This window comes from Pezoporus occidentalis, unplaced genomic scaffold (assembly GCF_034315485.1).
Source record: "Pezoporus occidentalis ecotype Australia unplaced genomic scaffold, CSIRO_AGI_Poc_V1 ctg81, whole genome shotgun sequence".
Lineage (NCBI taxonomy): Eukaryota > Metazoa > Chordata > Aves > Psittaciformes > Psittacidae > Pezoporus > Pezoporus occidentalis.
Window position 1 is genome coordinate 6162385 of NW_026916170.1, and position 27459 is coordinate 6189843.

The window sequence follows — 27459 nt, forward strand, 5'->3', positions numbered from 1 at the left end:
TTTGTCTTTACAATACTTATCAAGCAAGCAGTTAGAAAAATAACTTATGTTGCAACTTCCTAACAAAGTTCCAGTGCTTGTTAGCCTTCATCTAGTATCCATTTCACATTGATATAGATTTCCTGAAGGTGCAAAAATTGCAGTTTCATAACAAATTGAGTTCTTTATCACTACAGATCTTCTGGTGATCAGTGGGCTTTTTTTTCTCACTGTCTATTAGACACCCTTTTAAGGTCTCTGTCTTGAATGATCAAGATTTTCCTCACAGGCATTAGGAGTGTGTGAACTATTGTTATGTCTGTCTTGACCTGTATACAACTGTATACTTCCAAGTTTTTGCATCTCATTATAGAAGAAGCAAAAAGAAGTTGGATACAGCACACTTATGGAAAGCAGCAGTGTATAACATTATGTGCATAACTCATAGAAAAGCCACAGGACATATATATCTTCAAATTTGCATTTTTTCTAGTTACCACATAAACAATAGATGTAGTTGATGTTGCCTATGAACCAGTAAGTTAATGGTCAATCAGAAGATGCTATGCATAACACTATGACATCCATAGTATTTTGGTCCTTGCTAGGCACTACTGCTAAAAGTGAGATGAAAAATCCCACAAATCCTTAGTGTACCCACATCTTCTAGAATGATGTTTGTGTCTCTTCAGATGGCTCAAAACCCATGTTGCTTTTTCCTTCTTCAGCATAAGGGTTCACCTCTTGACAGTTTGATCCTGCTTCACCTCTCCTTTCTCTCTCTTTCCTGTAATGAAAATGCAGTTTCTTATTAGAAGCCTCTGTTCAGTTCAAGTCCTTCTGGATCCCCAGAATCCCCTACTGTAAATAATACTGTGTTTAAACAGGAATCTTTATATAAAAGGAATTGTGTCGGTTTTAAGGGAACTGTAGCAAACCTACTACATTCTTAGAAACACCATTAATGGAGACACACAGAAAACCAACCCAGCTATATTGCTGTTAATGCAGTAATATTTAAAGAACATTACATTACTGGACAGCCTCCAACAAGATTACTGAAAACTGCCATTGGTGATGAATGTGGGCAACTCTGCTCTCAGAGAAGGCACTGTGTTCCCAGCAGGCCACACCATCAATCTTGCAGTGAGGCTGGCAGAAGCCTAGCTCCTCACAACTCCCTGAAGCTACAGCATCCAGCTGTGATGATGATGGGGAAATTGCACTAAGCTGCCAAATCTGCTGTGCAGGAAAAGCAGGAAGCTGAGCCTTTAGCTATCACTAGCTAGTGGGAGGGGAATTCTAAGCAGTAATTCTTTAACTTGCTTCAGTTAGATTTGGCAGCCTATTTGTGAGCACCCTGGCGATTCAGTCATCAGGACATCTTCCAGCGGTCATAATCATAGTATCAAAAATATTACTCACTTTTTGCGATCTCTCTGACCAGTGATGATCAACACAATAACTCCAATGACAACCAGGCTAATGACCACCCCAAATATAATTAACCAGATGGTGACTGGTGGTTCATAAGGTGTGGCCAAGGTTGGAAGTATGCCCACAAACTCCAGCGTGTTATCATCCAGTCTGAAAGCCTCATTGATACGTCCCCGAGACATCCTGCCATTGAGAGAAAATTCAAAGAGTTTTGCATGTTTATTGGAAGCATACAAACAGTTTTCAGTTGATTTATAAATCTCCAGTGTCAGCTTCCCCTGGGCTGCTCAGTTGGAAAGGCTGCAAAGGTGGTACTGTTAAGCCCATGTTCCTTCTGGCATAGGTCAGTGAGTGACAACCACAGTAACGTAAGCTCTTAATGTATTGAAGCTTAACTGGCATGTTCAGACACTGAATGAACTCTTAACCTCAGTCTTGACATTTATAAAAATGAGGCAAACAGCCTTCTGATCTCCCTCTCTATTTGCATTTCTCCCATGATTCTCTTTACCTTAAGCTATCTGTAAGTTTCTTCAACGTGTGATAGAAAACCACAGCTTTGAAGAAAACCACAGAAGACCTGGTTCCCTCCTACAGTGTTCCATAGTTTTTATTCTTGTGTTTTTCACTGGCCTGAAAACCCTTTTTTTTGGTGTATTTTCTGTGCTTTGTTTTTCCCTGAACTCCTGCTATTGAGTGCTAACCAGACAGTGACTATCATAGCCATATTCTTCTCCCTTGGTTCACCAACTTATCTCACTGCTTTTTCAACCCCATCTCATACTGCATCTGCTTTTAGATTTGTGCCCTCTTCATTTCCCACTGTAGATTACCTGTGACAAATTGCAGAATTGCAGTTTTACTTATCATTTTTACAGCAGTGACTTACAGTACTGTCATACTGTGCTATAAGGAGCTCTTCATTGATCCATAAGTAGGAATAATCTCCTGTTCTGACCTCTTCTTTTCTGTATAATTGAATACATCTGGCTATCTTTCTAATACATCATTGTTCTGAAGTCCTTACTGACAATAAATCTTCCACTGAATTTTCACTTATGAGAGGAGAAAACACACATGCATTCACACACAGTTACGGTGCTCTGTATTTCAGAATATAAGATCCTGTTAAAGTTCAAGCAATATGATATTTTCTGGCAAAGTATGATGCAATTAGGTGTGTTACAGCAGTTTTACAAGCATGCTGAAGCATTTTACATTGGCTGTTGTCCAAGACATCATCAGATAGATGGACTGTTTTCTTTCTGTCATAACAGTTTCTCACATCCCACTATTTCTGCTGACTGCATAAATGACTTTCTTATCACCCCTTCTGCCTCAGCTGACTTGAGCATTGCTTTCCTTTCCACCCTTTCACCTGGTTGTTTGGCTGATGAGGTTTTTTTTCTTTCCCCAGAGAGCAAAATCTCACCTGATGGCATTTTCCACATCAGCTTTGGGCACAATATCACTGATATTGCCTGGCATGCTGACAGTAAGGTAGAAGGAGATCCTTTGTGTCTGTTCCCCAACGTGAATGTCTGTAGTTCTGAATAAGAAACAGAATTAAAAGATTTTTTTTTTAATTGCTGAGACAAAATTAGCTTTAAATTTGGGTAAGTGAGCAGATGTGATGGACAATGCCAGGGGTTAGTTTATTTAAGTGAATTTCAGTTATATAAGTGAATGCTTCCTAGTGACCTCAGCTGGAAACTGAAATAAATTTCCTCACAGAATTTCTTTTTCTATGTACTATTTCTTTACTCAGATGGAGAAATTCTACCCTGTGCCTTTTCCAAAGCACATAACCAGCTGCAGAAGAAAGTGTTCAAGGCAAGTCTTGTGAATGAGGTGATGTACGAAGTACCTAACCATTTTTCCTTATATCCTGCTGGTCATAGGTCCTAAATATTAGGTGGCTGATGTTCTATAAAGTAGCATCAAACAGCTTAAGTAGATAGCCTGAAAAATTTTTGAGAGACCTAATAAAAAGGGTTGTTTTCCTACCAGAATAGATTTCAGATGATAGATTTTGTGTGTAAGTGAACCTAGATAAAATTAGTAAGTCTGCACAGAATTCTAGTGTTTTGTAATTAACAAATCTTTCCTTGTCCCAAAACCTCTTGTATATTTAGTATCATACACACGCATTGTCATAAATGCATCTTCCCTGATATTCCCATATACGTGTCAAATTCTCAAGTCTCGCTTCAACCAAATAACTGTGGGAGGCAAAGCCTTCTGCATCCACTGAAGTGACCTAAGCTTCGCACATTATTCCTAACCTTCAGACTCTTGAGTGAAAAGACAGCATGTAACCAAGGTGGCATTTTACCTTTTGCAACCAGCTGATGTTTAACACTGTTTGCTATCACCTTACATTTGACAGAAGGCACAATTAATTCCACCAATTCATGCTGCTAGCGAACCAGAAGCAGTATAGACATAGCTGGCACAATTAAGCAAGTCACTCACTGGAAGTTAACTTCCTGTTGCTTCACCTCTGCAAAGTATTTTCTCATGGCATAGGCGATGGATGACTTGAATAGGAAGAGCTCACTTTCGTCCCATTCATACTGCAGAAACAGCACAAGTGAAATTCATGAGAGATGGCAAGTTACCTGACACCAAGAAATCATTCTGAAAAGAAATAGCAATCATAATGCTTGGCATGCACTTCAGTATTATTTATTTGTGCCATGATAGCACTTCAGGAACCTCCTCAAACCTTTTAGCTCTGTTAATCTGAGTGTTTTTGCAGGAGAATAAACATGCAGGCAGCCCTGCTGCCAAACACTGCATGAGGCTGTCCCTCTGCAATTTCTGGTACCTTTACATGAGGTCCTGGAGGTGCTGCAGTCCCAGCTCATCATTTTATTTGCAGACCTAGTCTTTTGAGGAGAAACTTTGGGGTGGGATTATTATGTGAAGGTGATTTATTTATTTGCCTGGTGAGCTTGGATTTTTATTTGGGGTTTGGTTTATTTCAATAAAAACTCTTTTCATCGGTATTTCTGAAACAGGCATATAGTTGCTGTTTTTCCCTGAAGAATAGAGGGGAGATATAAAAAAATGCACTACCTGTGTGTGGACTCATCCTGATCTGCCTTATGAGTCCAAAGTTATTTGCAATGGAAATCAAAAACAGCTTCTCAGGGCCAGGAACTGAGAGCTGTACACAGGACAAAAACCATCACAGGAGCTGATAATGCAGCCTGCTCTGTTGTGCAACACTGTGGGCACAAAGGGAAAATTCCTGTCTGAACTCTGTAGCAATTTTTTTATCCCCTAGATTTGCCTAGATTTGACTGTGTTTATGGTACCCTAGCAGGAATCCCTATAAATGTTGCCAGGGATAGTTTTACATAGCTCCTGACTCACTCAAGTGTCATTCTGGAAGGTGTGGTTGAAGGCAGCTCTGTTGTAACAGGTTTTATAAACCCCATATTTTAACCTTGTCCTCCTCTTGACACTGATATAAAATGAAGAAGGAGACATACAAGGGAAAAAGCAGAAAGAACCTGCTGTTGTCAATTTGTGCAGGATCAGGCCCCAGGAATACTCTGGTGTCCCAAAGCCACTGCTAGCAAAGCAGCCTCATTAGAGAGCGGAGGGCAAGGGCTGTGCCAGCTCTGGGTGTTCCCACCAGCAAGGGTTGAAGCTGTGAATCGCCTTGGCGAATGCCTGTGGCTTTCTCCTGTTTGCTGAGTGGCAAGTAAATCCCTGTGCTGAAGCACTTCTTCTTGTTACCGCAGTTATCTCCAGCAGCTGGCAGTGTTCACCATCGCAGCCAAGGATGCTGCTGTGGGAGTTTCTCAATTTTTCATTTATCCCCAACATCTTTAGACTGCAGTGTTTTTGGTTTTTGTTTTTTTTTTTTTAAACCAGGAGCTAATTGAGCTTGATTCCTCTACTGCTGCTTTCTTGCTGCTTTCTGTACTTAGCATTTTAGCTTCTTAATTATTTATTCATTTCCATAATATATATTTTGTTTTTTTTACTCTAATGTCTTTTAATTGCCACTATGCCTCTCAAGTGCCTTTATAAATACCATTACTGGTTGTGTGGATGGGAAGTACCTGGCTGGCTTCTGATCTGTGTTTGAGTAATGAGTACCCACACAACTTCCCTAGGCATCTCAGAAACCTACCTTGGTGCTTGGTATTCATTACAGAGGCTGCTTTGCTTTCAGAACAAAATGAACTTTGCTAAGTGCCTCTGCTCTGTTATAGCCTGTTCCCTCCAAGATCCCATGTGCGACTTAAATGACAGTGTAAGTCTGGCCTCTGATTCAAAATGCATTTTCCACTGTAAAATATGTCCAAATGCCCGCAGGCTGACAGCTCCCCATTCCCTAACGCTGTCTTGTGTGACAGCTTTTTACAGTGTAATCAGATGTATGACATTGACCCAGTGGAGGATATTGAATCAATGTTTGAAGAGGGGTCCTGTTGTCAAGTTGTGCTCAGGGGACTGACACTCTGGAACCCTTTAATTTAAATAAGACAGACCCCATGTGATAAAGCATGGGGTCTTGTAGCAGTTTCCCTTGAAAGGGCACTTTTCATAAAGGGCCAGCTGAAGCAAAAGCTGTGGGTGTTTCAGCCTCACTGATGATCCAGCAAAGCTAGGCTGCAGCTTTAATCTCATCAGCCTGAAAACAATTAGCAGGGTAATTGCAGTAGCACACACTCTGGTACAGCTGTTGTAAACCCATCCGTCAGTCTGGGAGTTTAATTTGCATAATTTTGGCCTACTGAAACATCTCTGCTGGTAATAGCCAGGGTATGTAGTTGTGGGGTGCAGGACTGCCTGCATGAGCTGCAGCTGCCCCAGGGCAGCTCTCCCTCTGCTGGGAGGGGGGATCTTTCCCTTTCTGCTCAACTCAGTGCGAAAAAGCAGAAATATTAAAAGATTTGCTGGTATACTCAGACTGTTTTCTGCTGTCATAATGGTGCAAAGCAGCTCGAAATACATCTTAAACAAACAGTTGCATCAGGTTCTCGGCTTCTATACGCTCTAAGGTGTGTAAAGCTGCCAAAACATATTGCTTTGTGTAGCTGGGCTGAGATTCCTGCCTGAGGTTCTCCCTGCCTTTTCTCTATGCCAGTTCTTGCATGTGCTATTACCCACTGCTAGCATACAAATATACAGAGTGATGTGCCTGGGAGCTCAGCATAAGAGAAATTTGTGGGGAGGCAGAAAGCTACTGTACAAAAAAGGTTTCTTGAAAGTTAGTAATGTGGACTGGTTTTGAGAGGAAAATGCATGGCTTGCTCTTTGGAGCTTAGGAACCTACTGTCCATACAATAATTCAAATTGAGTAATCTGCATGAGATTATTTTACAGCTGCTCAATTGTACAACAAAAGACTGTGATGGCAAAAAGCAGGCATAAAAATGGTATTAAGCTAAACATTAACCATAATGACTAATAAATGTGTTGTAATATGGAACCTTTTCATGCTCCTAATATCAGGTTTGAATTGTATCTAACTCGACTCAGTGGTCTAGGAAGCAATAAAACTCCAGTGGGGTTTGCATGTGAGACAGCAATGGAAGCAAGAGCATCCATTCATATGAAAAATGAGTCCATGGTATTGTGTCTTTGCTAGTCCAATAGGCTTCAACATGCCGGTCTAAATGATCTGCCTGATGACGTACTCATTCCTGGAAAATCACTAATGTTCTGCAAGGTGAAAATGGCTATTGACAAGAATGAAGTGTCTGCACTTAAGCCTTCTATGTCACCCCTGTGAGATTAACATAAAGAGGCACAGCTAGAGTAGGGAGCAAATTTTCAGCCTGGGTTTAGCAGCTGGGCTAAGACAATGCTCTGTTTAAAATCATAAAAGCCATCTTTGGCTTTGATGAGTTTTTCCAGTTGCTGTAATACATTTTATTGGACCAGCTGGTATAACCGGGGAAAGCAGACAAGCTCTTGGGAATGATAGCCCTTCTTGTCTGAAACAGAAGCAGCTGCGCTGCTCCCCGCAATCTTAATAACAAAGCTGTCTCTGCGTAGGAGTTGGAGGGCAGGGAGTCAGCCAAATATATCAAGGCCTGGAAAGATTACAGCAAACAGGCAAACAAAAATCTACAAAGAAATGCTGACAGAAGGGTTTCAGCATGAAATCAAGAGCATTTGAGACTAGCTAGTGGAATTCAACTCCTCTGCGTTAAGCCCCACATTCAAATGTGAAATAGCTGCTCTAATAGCAATTTCTGAAGGCAGCCACAGTACCATTCATAAAGAAAATTAGAGGAAATTAGATAGAGGCTTTGCTTAGACACACCAGCATAGCTGGGAAAAATATAGTCATTTTCAGGTACACAACTTCCCCTACACTACTGGCATGTCCTGTAACAGGTAAAAATGGACCAGTATTTCCACAGAATAACTGAACTCATCTAGCTGAGATGTTTGTCTAAAATGGGTAGGATCACTCCCTGGAGAGGTCCCTCCACCAACTGTAGCAGGAGTCTTGAGCACAAACTCAGACAAGACACCTTTTACGTGATAACACTTCACCTGAGCTGATGCCACTCTTCAGATGCAAAGATAAGCTATACCCTGCTTTATTTTCTGAGAACCATTAGCACAACATCTCTGTTGCCCAGGCAATGCAAAGAGTGCCACAGCACAAACACACTTACCGCCTGGTCTCCCAGTGCTGACTTCAGGCTGATGCGTACTTTGATGGCATTGTTGGAATCTGGTTTAAAAAGAAACAAGGGCTGTGTCACAGCTGTAGTGACAGAAAGTCTGCCCCTGGGAAATGCTGGGGGGACTAGAGTTTCCTTATAGGTTCCCCTGCTCCAAATGGCCAGCTTGGTGGGATTGATCTTGTTTCCCTTCAACCACCTTTACTGCAAACATCAATGCCTGAGCTGTCAGTCACCCAAGTTTGGTTTTGTAGTAGACAGAGCGAGCACATCTAGAGCGCAGTCCTCTGGTCTTTAAACATCTCCCAAAGGAAGTGACTCTTTCCCACCACTAGGAATGAGCAGCTCAGATGCAAATATTGGTTTCTGTTTGTCTGGTTAGATAAATCCCACCATTGGGCACATCACTGTGTTATGGTATGCTCCAGTACTGGCAGAGATTATACGTATATAACCTGGGTGGTTCAATGCTCAATGTCATCACAATAGGCTGAAATATGCAATTCCTCCCCTTGAGCTCCCTTCTTTGACTAGCATGTGACAGCACATGTGGCTCCCAGCCCTGCAGAACAGCCACACTACTCCCAGGCAAGCACCAAACAAGTCCAAGCCTCTGATCTTTCTTCCCTCTGCACAGCCATCCCACATTCTTAGTGCTACTACTACTCAATAACATAAACTATTTCTGAAAACTGATGGAGCTGTGACAAACTTTGGCCATGAGGAAGCCAGACTGCCTTCCCATGAGTGAAACTTACTGCTCAGTGTGTATTTCCCAAAACCCTGCTTCCCTAGGAAGAAGAGCCTTCAATAGCTGAGAGAGAGGGAATTTGCTGATCAAGAATTGTGAGGACTACTGTGTGGCCCTAAATCCATCCACAAGCCATACATACATGGAGCCCAGTCTGTTTTCCAACCAATGTATCTGCCAGAGTTGTTTTTTTGCAGCCAGTTATATAGAGGTTCAAAGTACTGGAGCAACGGTGATGCATTCATGTATTTCTCTCCTGTTACGCTTTCCAGTGCCTGAGTCCAGGGCTTGGATCTACCTAATTCAAGCAGTTGTCTGGGTACATGGAAGGAGAGGCAGTGTATGTTATTGCTATGTTTCATCCAGCAATCTAGCAAAAAAATCTGCAAGTAGTATCAAAATTTTCTTTTTGCTTCTGAATTCCCCCTTTCCTCCCATCACTCCTATTAATAAAAATAAATTATTTTCCCATTAATGAGCAATTAAACCTTTGATGTTTAGATCCTCAGTAGATATAAACTTAGTCAACTTATCAAAATAAACTGAGTAGATAAATGCTAAATTTTTAAGCCAGGTTCATTCTAGGTTCATTGACTCCAGAAGCTTTCAAGGATGAATTAGGCTTTGTTATACTCTGATTTATTATGTGCGAGAAATTTGTTTTGTTACCTCAGCTTCTGACCAGCTGCTCTGGAGTTGGTAATGTCACATGTGTGAAGAGGGCCAGTATGGTTAGCTGCTTTGCAAAGTGCCTCCTGAAACTGGAACTGATAGATGGTCCGGGTGTAATACCTAAAGGAAGGGAAAGGATAAGGAAGGCACAGTTTTCGTTAGTCATCTGGCAAGGAAACCTATAATCCCTTTGCCTTTGGAGAGCTCCGCTATGTCAGCTGGTGCTCCTGCTGATATTTATAGGCTATGCTAACTCAGATTTAACAAAATGCCAAGATCAGATGCAGCAGAAGAATCCCAGATTCTTCATAAACCAGGAGCAAGTAAGGTTTTTAAGGCCCAACTGTCTGCTCCAGCTCAGCATTCTGAAATGAGATGGCTGGGGCATAGAGGGACATCCAGAGTTAGTTTCTTCAGGGCTGCATGTGCATAGCCCAAGTGACAGTGGTACAGGGTACACTGTCTCCTCAAAAGGCAAGCACCTCCTACAGATGTGCTCCCAATGGTTTGATGATAGCACAAAGCTTCTCTGCCCCACAAGAAGCTCAGCAGCCTCTTCACTGCTTAGACGTTGCTATGCAGCAGCCCCTGGTGTTCACGGAAAAGCTTCCACTGAAATCAATGACCCAATCAGGACTTTAAACCAAGTAAGATTGTCCCGAGACTCCCCAGCAGATGTTTTAGGTAGCTGGGGCTTGTTCTGTACCCAAAATGTAAGGCATTAATTAAACACTGAGCTACCTTATGAACGAGTAATCATTAGCCACATGAAACAGCACTGCAGGGTCACAATAGGTTTCATCATGAGGGACTGGTTCAACAACACCAACTATTTCTCTCCTGGGATGAAGAAAAAAGACATGATTTCTGTTAGTAGATAATAAGAGGGGGGGGGACACAGATGGGATGGGACGGGGACGACCTGACTCTGCTCTTCCTCTATATTTTCAGATACATATGGACACCTCTTTCACTTCCAAACAGGAGTCAAAAAAAGCCAACAAAAAAAAGGAGGAAGAGGACAATTAAAAGCAAGGGGCTTCCTCCTAAATCTGATGTCCCCACCCATCACTGCTTCGTAGTTCTGCAGGGGCCTAACGAGGAAACACACACCTCACCACATGAACAACCAGCTGATGCACCAGTAAAAAGGATCACTACTGGTGCCACCAGGAAAAAGCGGTGGGACATAGTAGTAGGGGACTCTACTTTGGACAGGCACAGAGGCAACCATCTGTCGGCCTGACCCAGCCTCAAGGGATGTGTGTTGCCTACCAGGGGCCTGGTTCAGTGGTGTTGCAGAGAGGCTGCCTGGTTTAGTAAGTTCCACTGACTATTACCCACTTCTAGTGATCCATGTGGATGCTAGTGATATAGATAGCAGTAGCTCAGAGAGCATTAAGGACTACAGAGCCCTGGGAGAGGTGGTTAAGGGCTCTGGGGCCCAGACAGGCTTTTCATCAATCCTGCAGGCCAGAGGTGAGAACCTTAAGAAGGGTAGATGGATTTGGCAGGTTAATAAATGGTTAGAACGGTGGTGCCATAGTAAGGGGTTTGGGTATTTAGAACATGGGACTAGATTTGAGAGGCCAGGTCTAATGGAGGCTGGTGGAGCTGGTTTTTGGTAGGAGGCTTGCCAGGCTGGTCAAAAAAGCATTAAACTAGATGTGTTGGGGGAGGGGGGCATCACTCCATCCCAACACACCCGGTCAGTTGCCAGCACCTATAATAAATGCTCTGAGCAATGTAGAGGTATTCCAGCTGCTCCAGCCAATGAGCTGGCTTCAGTTGGAGCTCGGCTCAGACGTCTCTATACAAACACCTGTAGCATGGGGAACAAACAAGAGGAATTAGAGATGTGTGCACGTCTGCGGGGGTATGGTATAACAGGCATCACAGAAACATGGTGGGATGGCTCCTGTGACTGGAGTGCTGGAATGGAAGGTTACAGGCTCTTTAGGAAAGACAGACCCAGCAGACGGGGAGGGGGAGTTGCCCTTTATGTTAGGGATAGGCTGGAGAGTATGGAACTCTGTCTGGGGACAGGTGAGCAGTCCACAGAGAGTTTGTGGGTCAGGGTTAAAGGGAAAACAGCTATGGGAGACATTACTGTGGGGATCTGTTACAGACCGCCTGATCAAGCAGAACCTGTGGATGAAGAACTCTATAGACAGATAGGAAAAGCCTCACGCTCGCAGGCCCTTGTCCTCATGGTGGACTTCAACCACCCTGACATCTGTTGGAGCAACGGTACAGCCTGGCACAAGGAATCCAGGAGGTTCCTCGGTTGTGTGGAAGACAAATTCCTTCTGCAAGTAATAGAGGAGTCGACAAGGAGGGGTGCCATGATCACCATGATGGTGATGACCTTGTGATCACCAACAGGGAAGGGATGGTTGGAAATGTGATGCTCCAGGGTAGCCTTGGATGCAGCGATCATGAGATGCTCGAATTTGAGATCCTCAGGACAGTGAGAAGAGCGTGCAGCAAGCTCACTGCCCTGGACTTCAAGAGAGCAGACTTTGGCCTCTTCAGGAACCCACTCAGTAAGGTTCCATGGGATATAGCCCTAGAGGGCAGGGGGGCCCAAGACTGTTGGTTGATATTCAGGGATCACCTGCTGCAAGCTCAGGAGTGTTGCATCCCAACTAGAAGGAAGTGCAGCAGGAGGGCCAGGAGACCTCCTTGGATGGATAAGGAGCTGCTGAGGAAACTTAGAGGGAAAAAGGAGGCTTATAAAAGGTGGAAGCAAAGACAAGCGGCCTGGGAAGAATACAGGGAGGTTGTCCAGGAAGCTAGGGACCAGGTTAGGAAAGCTATGGCCCAGTTAGAATTAAACTTGGCTAGGGATGTGAAAGAGAACAGGTAGGGATTCTATATTTACACTGCAAATAAAAGACAGACTAGGGACAATGTGGGACTTCTCTGGAAGATATCAGGAGAACTGGCTACCCTGGACTTGGAGAAGGCTGAGGTTCTGAATGACTTCTTTGCCTCAGTCTTCACTGGCAAATGCTCCGACCACACTACCCAAGTCTTTGAAGGCAGACGCAGGCACTGTGAGAACGAAGACCTTGGGCCCACTGTAGGAAAGGATCTGGTTTGAGACCATCTTAAAAACCTGAAGGTACACAAATCCATGGGACCTGATGAAATCCACCCACGCATCCTGAAGGAGCTGGGGAATGAAGCTGCTAAGCTGCTGGCCATCATATTTAAAAATCATGGCAGTCAGGTGAAGTTCCCAACAACTGGAAAAAGGGAAATATAACCCCCATTTTCAAGAAGGAGAAAATGGATGAGCCAGGGTACTACAGACCAGTCAGTCTCACCTCTGTGCCTGGCAAAATCTTGGAGCAGATTCTCCCGGAAGGCATGCTAAGGCACATGAAAATCAACAAGGTGCTTGGTGACAGCCAGCATGGCTTCACTAAGGGGAAATCCTGCCTGACCAGTTTGGTGGCCTTCTATGATAGAGCTACAGAACTGATGGACAGGGGCAGAGCACTTGGTGTCATCTACCTGGACTTGTGCAAAGCATTCAACACTGTCCCACAAGACATCCTTGTCTCTAAATTGGAGAGACATCAATTTGATGGATGGACCACTCGGTGGATAAAGAACTGGCTGGATGGCCGCACACAAAGAGTTGTGGTCAATGGCTCAATGTCTGGCTGGAGACCAGTAACGAGTGGTGTCCCTCAGGGATCGGGGTTGGGACTGGTCTTGTTCAACATCTTCATCGCTGACATGGACAGTGGGATTGAGTGCGCCCTCAGCAAGTTTGCCGATGACACCAAGCTGTGTGGTTTGGTTGATATGCTGGAGGGAAGGAATGCCATCCAGAGGGACCTGGACATGCTTGTGAGGTGGGCTGATGCCAACCTCATGAAGTTTAACCATGCCAAGTGCAAGGTCCTACACCTGGGTCAGAGCAATCCCAGGCACAGCTACAGGTTGGGCATAGAAGAGATTCAGAGCAGCCCTGCAGAGAAGGACTTGGGGGTGTTGGTCAATGAGAAAATGAACATGAGCTGCCTTCAGTGTGCACTTGCAGCCCAGAAAGCCATCCGTGTCCTGGGCTGCATCAAAAGGAGTGTGACCAGCAGGTCGAAGGAGGTGATCCTGCCCCTCTACTCTGCTCTTGTGAGACCTCACTTGGAGTATTGTGTGCAGTTCTGGTTCCATAAAAAGGACATGGAACTGTTGGAACAAGTTCAGAGGAGGGCCACAAGGATGATCAGGGGACTGGAGCACCTCCCATATGAAGACAGGCTGAGAAAGTTGGGGCTGTTCAGCCTGGAGAAGAGAAGGCTGCGTGGAGACCTCATAGCAGCCTTCCAGTATTTGAAGAAGGCCTGTAAGGATGCTGGGGAGAGACTCTTCATTAGGGATTGTAGTAATAGGACAAGGGGTAACAGGTTCAAACTTAAACAGGGGAAGTTTAGATTGGATATAAAGAGGAAGTTCTTTACCATAAGGGTGGTGAGGCAGTGGAATGGGTTGCCCACGGAAGTTGTGAATGCTCCATCCCTGGCAGAGTTCAAGCCTGGGTTGGACAGAGCCTTGGGTGACATGGTTTAGTGTGAGGTGTCCCCGCCCGTGGTGGATACCAGGCTGCATCCATAGCCTGGTATCCACCCCTGCCCATGGCAGGGATGTTGGAACTTGATGATCTTGAAGTCCTTTCCAACCCTAACTGTTCAATGATTCTACGATTCTAAGTCCATACAGCTCTCAGTAACCCCAAATGAGTACTGCTCCACAGCTGGAGACCACAGAGAGGAAGCTGCTTTGAAACTGATAGTGCAAGAAAGGGATTTGTGTGACAGCAGAGTGTGAAGGGAGTAACTAGTGGAATGAAATAATCTACAAGACGTAAGCTTCATGTGTACACCTCATGCCCTGGGCCATCCCCACTTTGGAGACTAACACTTGTGCTTTTTGTGCTGTATGGCCTGTTGTGCCACTAGGCTGGAGATTAAATTTCTCTTTATTTTCCTCTCCTGAGAGTGTGATTTATGGAAACAAGCCCATTCCCTAAATTCTGAAAATGGTAATAAGCTCCCATGGAAATATTTTCCATAAACCTGCACTTCGAGGTCTTGCTCCAGCAGAGAGCTTTGTGGTGCTGCTACAATAGATGTGATAAGCTTCCCTGAACAATTTGTCATTCTCAATTTTCTGACATCTCTGCTACTTTTGAATAAATTGAAGCTGATTGATTTTTACAGTGGGTCAGGAGGTTTGCTTATATCAAATTTTGTTATAGATTTTGTTTGCTGGTGGAGGCTGTTTTTTGGTCATGTTAAGAGTTCAGACTCCATTTTCAGCGTGGGCTTGTTAGGTTTCTTTGCATTTTTCTGCCCCCATATTAACAAACCTGGGAAATTACAGTCTCCAGTTTGAATCAAACTGCTTTTTAATCTTGAGCACCAGGGTACTGAAAATAGGTTGGCTGGTGGGCATTATCTGAAAAGACACCTCTGGACTCTACTTGCCAAGGGAACTGTATTTCCTTGATCGAGAAAAGTGGTGTCTCAATAAGAAAGTAAAGGATCAGTCTGGAGTCTTTCAGACAATTTGCCTCCAAAACCACGTGAGAAGGGGGAGATAAGAGTGTACAGATATTTGGTAAACTGAGGTCCCTATGTTTCTCAGGCTGGCAAGCATGATGAACTTCACTTTCCACTTGTCCTTAAGGCGGTGGGAAGCAAACCAGAGTTTATGGCTGATAAGACTTAGGAGAGGTGTGTGTCAGGGAAATGGCAGGGTCAATCCTGGGATCTGGAACATCTCATGTGAAGGCCAAGGGCTGTCTTTATCAGAGGAACTGACATTAGAAATGAGGGGAAAGTCTGCTGAGAGGCAGGGTACACTGCTGGGGGCTATACACAGTGCTAATGGGGACACATTGCTTGTGAGATGTTGTCTGTACCACACTGAGCATTTGTAGCTGGTATTCTACCAGGCAATGTAGAAACAGCCTGAAAGACAGATCCTGCCCTGTCGGGGCACAGACACTTCACTGCACTGAGTAACTATGAAGGGCTGGTTTTGCAGGTTCATTTGCAAAAAATTGCTTTTGTTTCACAAACTTACTTCATCTCCCACCACCGCTTCGTCCATTCCTGCTTTGTAATCTCACCACTAAATACCATCCACCTCCACTTCTCCAGCATGTAAGTAAAAGGCATTGTTCCAACAATCGTTAGTGCTTGTTTGAGCAGAAAGTTGATTTCCGTTTCTGAAGAGAGAAGTAGTTAAGGTAATGGTTATGGTAGCAATTAGTATCTGATTAGAAAGCTAAAGTTGCTTCCTTTTACAGCTAATGCTTACATCTGGTTTGAATTACAAATTTTCACTAAAGAAAAAGTGAATACTACTGAAAAAAGCAACGCGAGAAAAGATCACTTAGGTATTGTATCACTTTTGCCTCTCTCTCCCACCCCCACCCCCCCCCTTAAATAATCTAGTACTTTGGCATTTACATTTCATTATATACCACTGGAAATCTTCCCAGGCTCTGGGGAATATCAAGTTGAAGACATCTCAGAATGTACAAAGTGTACATCTCCATCTTTATAAGGTAATATTCAGAGAAGCCAGACAAAATGCATTATAACGAAGGCTTACCTACATTGTCTGCTCAATATTCACTTAAGTAGGAGATGGAAATCTCAAGGTTTCAGTTTCATTTGAACTGCTAAGTACATGCTTGGTAGAAATATGTACAGATTCATGCAACAGAAATTGAAAAGACTATTGGAGTCTCATCTAAATGAACAATGAAGATTTGGGAATAAGTTGTTCAGTACTGAAGATAATGAAGTGCTAGCTATTTGTTTCTAAATTATGTAGCAGCATTATAAAGTAGTGACCCTTGCTTCATGATGTGATCTAGGGAAAAAAAAATGGTATTTATGGTATTTCTGGTAAGTTAGTGGGGTAAGACTTTCAGAAGCCTCTGAGCTGCTCACTCAGTTTGCAGACACAATCTTCTGCTACAAAATAAGACCTGCAAGTGTTTTCACATAAATATATAATATTTATGTACGCATTTACCTTCATCCTCTTGGAAAGTTTGCTCTAGGAGGTCAAGAGATTTCAAGTGCTGAGGGGTGGCTGCAGAAAGTGACATAATTTCACCCACTGCTTCGTGGAAGCCCTCATTGGCACCGCCTCTTAGCAGGTAGGGCTGCACAGAGTACGCCATGTCATACTCGATGTGGCCCATCTCATGGTGCGCGGTCAAGAAGTCATCCATGGTCACTTTGGTGCACATCTTGATCCTGCACACCAGAGCAACATGTTTGTGTTTAGAGAGACAGTGGTACAGCCAGCTGCTGCCCAAGCCCTATCTACAAAGCAGCCTCCACAACTTGCAAACACCCTTTGCCCCTTGCAAAGCCTGGGCAGACACATCTTAGCGTGGGATGCAGTTTCTCCTGCAAGAGCTATACTTGGATGGGGAATTCAGCAGAACACTTTCACCCACCTTGGAATTGTGTTGGGGGTAAGAGAAAATTGTTGTTTTGTGAGAAGCAGATGCACTTTGAATCTTGGCAATAAAGTCACTGTGTTAGAGCGAGTACCCACCATCAAGCTTAGGAAGAGAGTAATGTAAAAAAACTGTGTGCCACTGACTCTGGCTACTTCAGCCTCCCATTGGCACTATTAAATAACGGAATTTCTTCCAAATGGCGTTTCCTTTCGGCTTCCTCAACTGGTGAGGTGTGAGGCTGGCAGCTTTCACTAAGGCTCTGCTGGGAACCAGCCCCTTTCCCCAGGTAACCGCAGGGAGGGCACAGAATTTGCCCCAAGAGACTTCCCTGTGTGGGAATTTGCTGTCCCTCTCCTTTCCCAAATATGGAAGAGATTGTTGGATTTTCACGAAACTGGATATATCTGCTAAAGAAGAAGGTGGGCTCTCAGGTTTTCACTTGCTGTTTAGGAATCGTGTCCCATTGCTGCTGAGTGGGCAAGTGTCCCCAAATCTCACTGGTATCCACAAATACCAGTATTTATGCTTATTCCTTAAGCTCTAGAGCATAGCCATTTCTGTAATTCATATAAATTTGAGAGTAGTTATTAGATCTTCATAGAAAAAGTTACACAGAAAGGTTTACAGTCCCACAGGAATGCCTGCTCTTTTGTCTTCCTTTCCCATCTTATCAGCTAGAAGAAAATTATTAATAATGAAAAAATATAACTTATACCAGTATGGTGTACCATTAGTGAAAATATGAGTGTTTTATGAGATGGTATAAAAAGGGGTTTTAGTAAACACAGTACCTGTAGTCATTTTTCCCCAGATCCCATGCTGTAGGATGGCAGACAACTTTCCTGTTGTCTGCTGGCTCTGTGAGCATAGAGTTATTCCAGAAGCCCTCAGTCATTTCGTCGAGGCCAATGGAGGTGAAGAAGGCCTCAGCAGCTTTAAATATTCTCATTGCATCCCACTGCTGAGGGAGACAACGCCACCATTAACCATTGCTTCCCACAGAGCCTGTTCCCTGTGGTGGGCTTAACACAGGGCAGCTGCCTTCATATTTATCTCCCATGAACTTCAGATCAGCACCTCATTTTCTGGGAATAAGATGGTAGTGTTTGCCTTTGGCATTTCCGTAAATTCTACTGGTAACTGGAATTAAGTGTTTTCTCCACAAACAAAACAGGTTTCCTCACTCAGAGGTTCAGCAGATAGCACCTGACACAGACCAGAGAAGCCCTCAACCAAAGATAAGGCAGTGCACATAAAAAAGGCATGCCTCTCAATAACATGTCAGATCTGGGATGCAACCCTTTGGCTATTTCAGCTGGGGACTACTGATTTGAGAGAGCAAAGCAGCACTCCAAGAATATGAGTATTACAGGAGATCTCAGCCAGAACCATAAAACCTGGCAAATGCATCTAGAAGACTTCTCAGATTATAACTGCATGGTAATGTTCAAAACATTTTTGTCATTCAGCAGTTTTATTATTCTACATAGGAGGACCTCTGCATGTACTGGACTGAGTTTTCAGAGTCATTTAGGTGGCAGACAGATCAGTTGGATGAGAATCCTAAATTGGGTACATCCACTAACAAGGATGAGTTCAGCCTTTGCCTCAAGGCTCTGTAAATAATGCTTTCCTCCTCACAGTGGTACTTTAATATACATAAGTTTATGACTACAAGGGGGTCAGTACTGTAAAACAGAGGTGAGATTGATGCAGACTTGTTCAAACTGCTTATGAATCAAATTTCTCCATTCCTTCTCTTGCCAGCATAACTTTTGCATGGAGTGCTCCTATTGAAAGGGAGGTAGATTTCAGGTGAATAATCACATTTTAGAAATTAAATTCCACCAGAGCTTCACTTCTTTTATCTTGTAAAAGGAGTGAATCTTAGTCAAGACTACAGAGATTTATCTTCATCCATGTTCCTGTTTTGGTAAAGGTGTTGTCACAGCTGTTAGCACCACAGATCTCAAACACAGACCTTATGGTGCCATGCAGCTATCAAAAGATAACAGGCAGCACTGCAGTTCCTAGCTGTATTCAAATAAACAAGGCTGGGAAAAAAAAAAAACACAAACCAAACAACAACCCAAACTGCAATACACAAACTATTTGATTATGGTAATGGCTGGCAAAGGTCATATTTGAAACCAGCCAACTCCATGAGCTCTGAAATATTTATATGTACAAAATACATCTCTTAATGGATGGAGGTCTCTGAGGAAAATAGATGTGGAGCCAAGATTAAGCCAGCCAAAGAGACTGGAGAAGAAAGAGAAGAGAACAGCTAAGGGAAAAGGTACAGTGCATGAACACATTAAGGTGAAGAGCAAACAAAAAAGGATGCTGAAAGCAATGTTTTGCCTTAGGGCAGCTATGGCTTTCTAAAAAAGCAGCTGAGATCTGCTCTATAATTGTTATTCCATCTAGATTTCTTGCGTAATTTGTACTGCATAAAAGCACGTCTTACCTTTTGAACCATTGTAGAAGTTACATCAATGTTGGGTTTGGCTGGATAGGGAACTGTCAAGGCATACAGATTTGTCCAAAATCTACCCCACATATCACCTTCAAATAAAGAAAGAAACAAAGAAATAATTTAAATGATTGATTATATATTGTTCAAAAGTGCTAGACAGTTCTAGAAATTGTGCAGTGTCATACACAGATGTCCTATACATGTAAATAGGTCTGATTCCGCTGTGGAGGTCAGAAGTTCTAGGAAGTCATGCATAGGTCAAAGTCAGATCAAAGATCCTTTTATTCCACAAGATCAGCTATTATTTTAAAATGCAGTTTCAGAACAGGTCACCTTCCTAAAGGTCTGTTCACAACTGAACTTCATGTTGTTAGTCCACATGATTGTTGATGCCGTGTTCAGGTACATTACAGTTACAGCAACCTGATGCTTTGTGCTTTGGAGGCAAAGTTGTGGAAATGCAGGTCCTTAAAATACGATTTAAAAGGTAATATGGGTCTCTCTGAAACTCTCATTTCTAAGTAAGACAAGTGCTGCAGAGGAGAGGGAAATGTCCCACCCAGTGCTGGAGTTCTGAGCTGAGAGTTACCAGCTCCAGCAAGGATGAGAACACCTGCCTTCCCTACCTGCCACTGCTGCTAAGCACCTGTGTCATCTCTGCCAGGGACTTTACTCTGTTTCTCCTCTCCCTTTCTCTTATCTGTAACCTGTTTGTTAATATCCTGATTAAACAGGCAGATTACTCTCTTCCCTTATGCCTTGAAGGGGTCTGCCCTGTGTACAAAGTCAGGCTTGCGTGGCACAGCCGCGTTGACATACCCAGCAAGTGAGCAGGCAGGCATCCTGTGGAGCTGATGAGCTCGGGGCCATAGACCTGCTCCAGCTGGTGCCTCACATAGGCATGCAGCTGTTGGTACAGAGGTTTTATCTGGAGGCAGAGGAGAAGAAGGAAACAAATTATTTTCTCTTTGCTCTACGCCACTCATCCCTCTTAAACAGAGAGCCTCAAAAGTGTCTGACAAAGTTCTCCTGGCAGGTAAGTGTACCCCAAACCTGCAGCCGAGCTTTGCCTCAGGGCTCAAGTGCTGAGTCCAGATCCTAACCCCAGAAGTCCTGCTCAGATATGAGGGAGGGAGAATTGCTAACTTTACATGAGGAGTATCACAGATGCCATCTACCCATGGGAAACACAGTTTCCCACATGGGCCCTGCCTGGAGGAGAGACATCTCAGCTCTGCAGAGCCCCCTCTTTTCCCAGCCTTTGGCACAGCGCAGCCAAAGGGGACCAAGCTGATCTTAGAATGGCTGCAGAGATTAAAAAGTTTATGTTTCCCAACATCTGTTAACCCCATGCAGACTAGGATTAGTCAGTTTAAAGCAGATCTTCCTTCACAACATTGACACATGAGACCTCCATCACAAAACACAACCCTGTGGCTCAGATGAGAGCTTTTTCCTGCCTCTACCTGCTCAAATGTCTTCTCCACATCTCTGACCAGTTGGTCACGGCTGTATTTGTATTCTTCTGGATAGTCTGCTTCATAATTTGCTCTCCAGTAATCTCCATAGTCAGAATAACCTGTAAAGCACAGATGCATCAAATCAGGATACCACACATGGAACCACGGGGGTCTGCAGAAGTGCTGCTCCCTGCTGATCCCATGCAGACCTGCAAAGGGTCTAGTCAGGGGGAGAGTGCTCATCCATGGCTCTGTTCCATGAATATGCAGGTATGGTAGTGTTCCAAGAAATGCAGTTATTGCAGTCACGGTTATCTGCTAATTAAGGTCATTCCAGTTGGAGGTCAAAGGAAATTGTCACTCCTGACTGGAGCACCTGTGGCTATGAGGGAGGGCAGCCTCTGTCAGGCTGTGTACTAAGGGGTTCTCACTGAAGATGTAAGGTGGTGGACACTGAATATGGGCCCCCCCTTCTAGCAACGAAATCACCAGGGCAGGTGTAGATATCAGGACTGGAACTCATCTCCCAGTTCCACCAAATCTTCCAGTCCACTGAGCTCCATTAAGCCTGGAGTAGAAATGTCTCATAGCTGAGGCCTCTTCCTTAGTGATATGGAGAAAGTTCTTTATGATCATTTCTTAATATTTGATTTTTTCATGTCTAACTATTCAGGCTATAATTTCTTATTCCTTATGTCTAGCTCCAGCTTAACACTTTTCACAAAACAAGGATATAGGAAAGCAGGTGATACAGGTGCAGTTTGGCCAAGAGACAGATAATGTAGCTACTTCAAAAGATATTTTAAAAGAAAACTAGCAGCCATCTGCCATTGTCCCTTGAGAAAACAGTTCCAAATTGTGCAAGACTCATGCATGTTTGTTACTTTCTGGGTGCCAGAAAAGAAAGATAAAATTGCGACTTACTATTAAGCTTTGCAACCTCATTTTTAAGTTCAACATACTCTTCATATAATGGTCTCATCGTTCTGCCAACGCCAGCTCTCCAGCCTTCCCAGGCCCACAGCCTCTCATTATAATCCGTGCTGTTGGCCATAATAGTGTCAAGACCTGTCAGAACAGAAAAATAAGTACTAAGACTTGAAAGAGCAGAATCTCTGTTTTTCTTTCACAGGAAACAAATTAGCCAAAGCAAAAGAAATTTTCAAGAACTCACTATTTTATTGCATCCTTTTCTGATTTGAGCTTTTCCTGTCCTTCTCTTTAAGAGACATGGAGCAGATCATGAGTCCCTTATATGCTCTCTTTACATTAGCTTCCCTTAAATGGGCAGTGTTCTTGGGACTGGCCTCAATGTAATGTTGAGTCCAACAAGACTTTGATGATGGGGAAAAAAAATGGACTTTCTGTGACACAGGCAAACTCCAGGTGACAGGCAGACTGTCACACAAGCTGAAAGCTCTCTTCAAATTCTGTCTACTACAGGTAGGAGACAGTATGTCTTGTGGGCAGCAGGCCCGCTGGAGGTCCCTGAACCACACGATGCAATTAAATTATGACTAAGTTTTAGATAACAGAATATATCTTTGAAATGACAGCCTGGTCTCTTGCAGTCAGGAGCCACTCTTGGGCTTTTTGGTTTTGAACCCTCAGTGTAAAGGACAGAGTAGGGGCTATGGTTAGTACTGTACCTGGCTCCAGCACCAAACACTCGGATGGTTCGGTGATTTTACAGACAGTCCCAGTGCTGTAGATGGTACTCATTGTATTTAGCACAGTGCTCAGCTGCAAGTTAGGTGTGAGATTGTTAGAAACACACTTTGTGCAAAATAACAGCCAATTATGCTAATTCCTTAAAAGCTCAATTCAACACTTCACCCACCAGTTTAGCATTTAAACAAACGGTTAAACTCAGTAGAGATTAATGAAAGAATTTTCCTAAATGCATTACTGAACCAGGACCTAGCTGGAAAAGGCAGATAATCTCCCAAATTTATGATGTAATATTCAGGTCCGTAATATACAGTCAGAGAGAGCCCTGGATTTAATGATTGTCATGACAGCTAGCAATGTACAGTAGCAATCAAACAATACAGTTTAGCAACATGCTTCCGTAAGCATGGATGCACCTAAATTGTTCAGGTAGGTCATGGTTTTCAGTGGCAGCAAAAAGGGCCCCTTCTGCAGATGCTGCGACGCTCCCTGTTACTTGCGGCTTTTAACATCACGTGGCACTGGTTGCATAGATCTGCCTATACTTCATTACAGGGAAGTTACAGCTTATGTCTTGGGTCAGCTGAAGGCCAAGTTAATCTGAAATCATTCAGCTCTACCTCCGAAACTATGCTGATAGCTCTGGTTTGAGGTGTTTTTTTATGTTTCAGATTTTCATACCTCAAAAAATCCATGTACCACTTTTAGCTTCTCTTTTTGGACTACGTTATTTCTCATTTAAACCTTTAAATCATAACTATGTAGAGCTGTCAGTGGGAGGGGTAGTTAATGACTAGCTCTAACTTTATCTCTGTCAGCATTAAAGTAAATTGGTGCCTAGAGAAATTTTTGTATTGATGAATCCCATCGGACTGTACAAAAAGTCACTTTTCAAGCAAAAGCCAATTTCACCCCCAAAGGCCATTTATCTGGGAAATTGCAGGCATCAAAACAGGGAGGATACTGAAAAAAATCCTCCTCAACAGAGAAAGTATTGCCATCAGTGCATTGCTGTGTTCCAAAATAAACACAACTTTGTAGGAACTGTCAGCATTCCCACCAAGGTAATCTGCCCAGAAACACATCTCATTTGGATCAGACAGGAGATCCATCCAGTCTGCTTTTCTTGCATGGTGGTTAACACTGCTGATCTTAGCAGAAAAATCTCAGGATCCTTCTAGAATCAGGACTGCAGGATCCCCAAGTTCAATGCTCTTTCAATTTAATCTGCAGCAAAAGGAAACTAATTTAGCCTTAAAGTGTTTGGTTATAAATCCCTTTTGAGTCTGCACAGCTATTTCAACTCCACATATAGTCATTATCCATGCACACGCCTCTTACATAAACTTGTCAGTGGAAAAATCAAGCCTTACTATGAATCTTGTTAAATCCTGATGGCCTTCAGCAGCTTTCTGTGGAAGGAAGTCACCAACCCTCTGCAATTTCAGGCAAACCAGTGTGCCTGCTGCATAAAACACCCCCTTTTTCACTGGTTAATAATGAAACATGAGCAAAGAAAGAAAGTCTTCCTCCACCTTTTTGACTCATTGAATGTCCTTTGACCCATCTCTTTCTGCTCATTGCTCTAGGTCTGGACTTAGCCAAGCACTTCTCACAGGTACTCTTTTCCACTTAGGACCAATACAGCTATTTGTCAAGGACACCTTTGAGGCGTGTGTTCATGTTCGAAATTCATTGCATGGATTACACAACGAAACTGCTGACTTGGATGGGAACCAGCTTCGTAAACCAGACCTCCCCATCAGTCCTGCACTGCTATGAGTACCTTGAACAGGTACACTCTCCATTCTGGTGCTGGAAAAAGGCATCATCCTGAGACAAGCAGGGTGGCAACAACACTCTGCCCTTGCTTGGGGGTGTTGTGGCAGGCAGCTCAGCTCACCTCACCTCACAAAAATGAGCTACATTCATCAACTTACTCTGCTGTATTTTTCTGGTGACAGCACAGATGATCCTCTGTCCTGGAGAGCCTGAATCTGAAGCCTCGTGAGAGCATCCTGGATGCTGGATAACGGGAAGCTGCTGGCATTCCTGGAGGCCTCCTCGTAAAACGTGGACCACTTGGCGCCTGCCTCATTCTGAAAGAGGTTCACACAAGCCCTGAATTACTCTGCCGAAAGAGTCCAGCATCCTGAAATACTCAGTAGGCAAGAATGCTACTTCTGGGAAAACTTCCTTTGTGGAGACCACCTGGGGATTGCAGGCTGAGCATTTGCACTGCACAGTGAAATGATTGAAGAATGCTTTGGCTTTGCTTTGTTCGCATATCCAGATAACTTTTTCTTTGGAAATAGCAAAAAGCAGACCTGTCACCTCACACCATGCTTGTTATAATTGATCCAGCATCACCTACCTCTGTTTCCCTGATACTTTAAAACACCATGTGTTCTTCCTTTAGTGCTTTTTTCCACCCACCTGTGCCTAACAAAAACCAGATACAAGTCAGGGCACGAGAGGTCTGTATCCCAGATGTCATTCCCCATTTCTGCTTCAAGTAGCAGTGACAGACAGCAGCCATATGCATATATCAATTTATATATCAATAATATCATAATAGATCAATATATATAAAATCAATAACTGTATGCAAATATCAATTTCTCCTGAAGTTCCGGTAAATAAATTATTATACTTGAGCTTAGAAGCCCAGAAATAGGTGCCTAGATTGGGCATGCAAAACCTCAATGCTTTGCATGAGGTTGCTTTTATCACCGCTACAGTTTTATACCATGAGATGTGAAACTCCCCGATTTCAGTGCACAAAGTAGCCCCATAAAGACATTATTTGGATTTCGGATTGTGTTATTTTTATTCCCCTTTTTAAAATGTGTTTGTACATTGCGTATCAATACCCACCCCAAATGGTAACAAGAACAGTACTAATTAACCTGGATCCTCAGGACATTTTAATTATTTGTGCTCATGCCAGAGCTTCCTGGGTTGTGGAGAAGGCACCTGTAACATCTCCCTCAGCAGAGCCCCTCCCTGCTGAAGCATCAGGAAACACCAATGTCATATTGACTCTGAAAAGCTCTTTCATGCACACTGTGTAAATCTGTGTCTGAACTCCTTGTGCTGAGCAGGGATTGATAGGTGCCTTAGTAGCAGTGGGGCAGAAGAGGGGGCTCTTTGGCTATAAAAGCTGGGGGAAAGAAGTTAGCTTGCTGTCTGATTTTTCCTCAATTAGAGGTACTGGTTGAGAAGTCAGAGGAATAGTTAAGGTGTTTGTGGCACAGTTTACAAGGAATATGGTTGGGAAGGAGCCAGAAAAGACAGTATTCATTAACTCTGATTCTCATAAGTGGGCTTATTTCAAGTGTTACTGAAGAGATCAAGTGAGAGAAAATGTTCTCTTTGAGCACTGAACTAATTGATTCTTCTTGCTGGTGTCTTCTCATGTATTTTATTATCATCTCACTAATGCTGAAGCTACTATATCGGGCTTTTATTTTACATGTTTGGAAATGTTAAAGTACCTGGTGCCTCAGAAAACATTCCAGGTTGACAATGATTAGCCATTCAGATTTCTTCCAGCAACCAGTCTCCTTGCTTTAATTAAGAAATACGATCATTAAACCATGTTTTAATTAAGCTATAAGACCACGAAGTGGAAGAGTTAAACCATTACGGAAAATTGGATGTAGGATGTTCAGCTTCATTTTTCTGCTCTGAATTGTTTTTCTGTAAAGCTTGAGTTAACCTTAAAATACACACAGCTACAAAATTCAAGGTGTCTTTGTCCATTTGAAAGGCTCCACTGTTATGAGATGCTAGGCTGAGGCATGGCAGCCATGACCTTGTAACCACCTAGATCATGGCTGACTGCTCTTCATAAACACGGTACCTGCCTACAGATCCCATCTGCCTCGACAGCTAGAGGTTGAGAAGCAGGGAGAACTGTACTGCAAGATAACATAAGTACAAATGCTGTGGTCCTTCCTGCTGCAAGGCAGCATCTAGCCTGGGCCCTGGAAGAAGACCATGCCTCCAGCCTGTGACCTCTCCAAGAGGAAAGGGGTCCTACACAGGAACGGTGCACCAGGAAGCGCTGGTGGTGGTGGACCCCAATCAGAAGGAAGCATCTCTCTCAGATTTCGGGGCAGAACATGCACCACTTCCTTGCCTTTCCCCTTCGCTCACCAGGGTGACTCAGGGTAATGGCTAGGGACAAGTCCAGCCTCTGACCATCCCCATGTACTGCATAGGCAGCCTGGGCACCAACCCTAAACTGTAGAGGCTGGTAGTGGCCCAGGCACCTCCAGCGAGGCATTGCTGTGTTAAAGCAAGACCCTCTACCCTCCTGAAACTAAACCACAGCTACCAAAGAAGTAGCAGTCCAATTTCAGCCAACTTAACTGGAACCAAAATAAGCTAGAAAGTAGCTGTCAGATTCCTCAAAAAACAGTAAAACCCGTGGGATGGAGCACTTACCATTTGCCTGGCAGTCTCCTCAGTGATGTTGGTGTTGTAGTTCCATGAGGCAAGGGAGCTTTCATAGCTGATGTCTTCTGCCTTCCTGTTAAATTCTTCTAGAAACATTTGGGCTTGTAGTGTGACATCCTGGGGGGTCACGACAGCGCTCAGACCACAGACAAGCCAAAGGTGGACCAACATATTCTTGTCTGGGCTAAGAACCACTCAGTGAAGTAGGTTTCCTCAGGTAAGCTTCTGTGTCAGGCTATATCTCATCAGCCTTCAAGCATGACTAGAGTGAAGAAAAAAGGCTGAATCCAATTTGTGGGGCCTTTTATGGGTTTTATCCATTGTAGGAGAGAAAGGAAAAAGTTTTTTATAAAAAGACAAATAAACAAAAGTCAATT

At 43.5% G+C, this 27459-nt stretch overlaps 1 protein-coding gene across 1 annotated transcript; it reads right to left on the minus strand.

Annotated features, from left to right (window-relative positions):
- On the minus strand, positions 1–27459 carry ACE2 (angiotensin converting enzyme 2). The gene is made up of 18 exons (XM_062603735.1): positions 27071–27459; positions 24559–24717; positions 22597–22690; positions 21872–22015; positions 20954–21066; positions 20307–20415; positions 19479–19576; positions 17800–17969; positions 16570–16796; positions 15607–15751; positions 10246–10344; positions 9502–9624; positions 8975–9147; positions 8073–8131; positions 3892–3992; positions 2849–2965; positions 1405–1599; positions 1–766 (listed from the first exon to the last, which is right to left on the minus strand). Exons 1-18 carry the CDS (start codon positions 27251–27253, stop codon positions 646–648), a joined length of 2430 nt encoding a protein of 809 aa, XP_062459719.1. The 5' UTR covers positions 27254–27459; the 3' UTR covers positions 1–645.

Coding starts and splice junctions, on each gene's coding strand:
- ACE2 (XM_062603735.1), bottom strand. CDS start 27,253: ATGTTGGTCCACCTTTGGCTTGTCTGTGGTCTGAGCGCTGTCGTGACC. Junction 16,797..17,799: donor CTGGGGAAAAATGACTACAG/GTACTGTGTTTA, acceptor TCTGGTGTGCAG/GATCAAGATGTGCACCAAAG. Junction 767..1,404: donor GGTCAGAGAGATCGCAAAAA/GTGAGTAATATT, acceptor TTTTCATTACAG/GAAAGAGAGAGAAAGGAGAG.